This window comes from Cebus imitator, unplaced genomic scaffold (genome assembly GCF_001604975.1).
Source record: "Cebus imitator isolate Cc_AM_T3 unplaced genomic scaffold, Cebus_imitator-1.0 Scaffold50, whole genome shotgun sequence".
Lineage (NCBI taxonomy): Eukaryota > Metazoa > Chordata > Mammalia > Primates > Cebidae > Cebus > Cebus imitator.
This window is the reverse complement of record NW_016107365.1, coordinates 785,940-788,393: the sequence shown is the minus strand read 5'-3', so window position 1 is coordinate 788,393 and position 2,454 is coordinate 785,940. Positions and strand designations below refer to the sequence as shown.

Here is a 2,454-nt window from a genome sequence, read left to right as displayed (position 1 = left end):
CAAGCGATTCTCCTGCCTCAGCCTTCTGAGTAGCTGAGATTACAGGCGTGCACCACTACGCCTGGCTAATTTTCTTTTTCAAGTCAAAGTTGTTTTATTGTCACTCACATATTTAATAGAAAAAGAAATACAGCAAATGACTCGAGGCTGTATTAAAAAAAAAAATCCAGGTTTGTGCAGTTTGGTCTATTTACATCTGGGAGCAGAACTGTCCCCACATCAGGCACAGCAGCTGCACTTCTCCAACGACCCTTTGCAGACGCAGCCCCTAGGCACAGTTGGCACAGCCCACGGGGCAGCAGGAGCAGCAGCTCTTCTTGCAGGAGGTGCATTTGCACTCTTTGCACTTGCAGGAGCCGGCACAAGTCCAGGAGCTACCAGTGGCACAGGAGCAGTTGGGATCCAATTCGAGCCACGGTGAAGCTGGAGATCCCAGCGTGAAGTTGAGAGACTGTGAGGCACATGGAAGGCATGGTCATGCCTGGCTAATTTTTGTATTTTTAGTAGAGAGGAGTTTTCACCCTGTTGGTTAGGCTGGTCTCAAACTCCTAACCTTGTGATCTGCCTGCCTCAGCCTCCCAAAGTGCTGGGATTACAAGGCATGAGCCACTGCACCCAGCTACTTTGCAAATTTCATGGAGCCCTTTAAAACACTTTACAAATGTATTTTTACAAACATTATGAAGCAAACCAAGATGTTTTACCCCAAAACATATTTCCTGGACATAGTTCGAGATGTCTATTCAAAAGGTCTGGAAATAGAATAGCTGAAGGGTGTCTATAGTGAGAGAGATTGATATCGATAAAAGTCTACATCAGTACAGTTTGCTTTTCTCTGAGGGCCTTCCCTTCTCTGACCTAAAACAAGTTAACTGAGAGTCCAACAGTTTTAAAGATCTGGAAAAAAACCTTCACCATCTATTCTCTGTGAAGGCTGCTACCTGTGAGTTTTCGCCTACACGAGATCACCTTTGCTAGCCAGGCCTCCTCTTCTTCCTCTCCCATAACCTGTTTTGCCATTATCCAAATCCCCATTCTTTATGGAACCTCAAGATGATACATAAACTTCCACACCCTACTGGGAACTTGGAAGTAATCACTCTGTAGTTCTTCCCCATATGCACATTAATACATGTATACACCTCTTCTCCAATTAATCTCCTTTTGTGAGTTATTTTTCTTTTTTCCTTTTCCTTCTGTCACCCAGGCAGTGGTGCAATCTCTGCTCACTGCAACCTCTGCCTCCCGGGTTCAAGCAGTCCTCCCACTTCAGCCTCCCAAGTAGCTGGGACTACAAGCGTTTTCCACCATGCTTGGCTAGTTTTTGTAGGGATTTAACTGTGTTGGCCAGGCTGGTCTCAAACTCCTGACCTCAGGTGATCCGCCTGCCTTGGCTTCCCAAAGTGCTGGGATTACAGGCATAAGGCACCGCACCTGGCAGTGAGTTATTTTTCAACAAGTCTTCAGAGGGCCAAGGGAAAGCTTTCCCTACAATTACCTCATTTTATATTCACCACAATCCTGTGAAGTACGTATAGTAGGTAGATAGTGACATCACCCTTTTTTTAATAGGACACAGAGGTTCATGGAGCTTACCTGACTTGCCCAAGGATACAAGTAATTGACCTGAGATTTAAACACAGTTTGACTGTATATCTTACATTATGTCCGATATGCCACACTGCCTTTAAGAAACTGTCTTCACTGCAGTCTTAGTACATCAATGTATTGTCAAACATAAGGGCAAATATACATAGGTGAGGTTTCCTTTAGCAGACTCCATAACTCAATAAATCAATAAGCCAAATAGGCTGGGTGCAATGGCTCATGCCTGTAATCCCTACACTTTGGGAGGCAGAGGTAGGAGAATCACTGGAGTCCAGGAACCCGAGATCAGCCTGGGCAACACAGCAAGATCTTATCTCCACAAAAAAAGTTTAAAAATTAGCCAGGTGTGGTGGTATGCACCTATAGTCCCAGCTACTTGGGAGGCTGAGGTGGGAGGATTGCTTGAGCTCAAGAGGTTGAGGCTGCAGTGAGCCATGATCACACCACAGCACTCTAGCCTGGGTGACAAAGTGAGAACATATCTAAAAAAAAAAACAAAAAAACAAAAAAAACCAGCAGGCTGGGTACGGCAGTGGCTCATGCCTATAATCCTAGCACTTTGGGAGGCCGAGGTGGGTGAATCACCTGAGGTCAGGAGTTCAAGACCAGCCTGACCAACATGGAGAAACCCTATCTCTACTGAAAAACAAACAAACAAAAAAACAAAAACAAACAAACAAACAAAAAAAACAAAGACAAAAATTAGCTGGGCATGGTGGCGCATACCTGTAGTCCCAGCTACTTGGGAGGCTGAGGCAAGAGCATTGCTTGAACCTGGGAGGTAGAGGTTGCAGTGAGCCAAGATTGTGCCATTGTACTCCAGCCTGGGCAACAAGAGTGAAACTC

The 2,454-nt window shown here is 45.3% G+C and overlaps 1 protein-coding gene across 1 annotated transcript in view; it reads right to left on the bottom strand.

Moving 5' to 3' along the window:
• Positions 1-158: 158 nt before the first annotated feature.
• Positions 159-2,454, bottom strand: part of MARVELD2 (MARVEL domain containing 2) — a 57,065-nt gene continuing 54,769 nt past the window's right edge. Inside the window, 2 exon segments of the mRNA XM_017527565.2 lie at positions 159-270; positions 272-451. Of these exon segments, the coding sequence (XP_017383054.2) occupies positions 220-270; positions 272-451 (231 nt within the window). The 3' untranslated portion in view covers positions 159-219.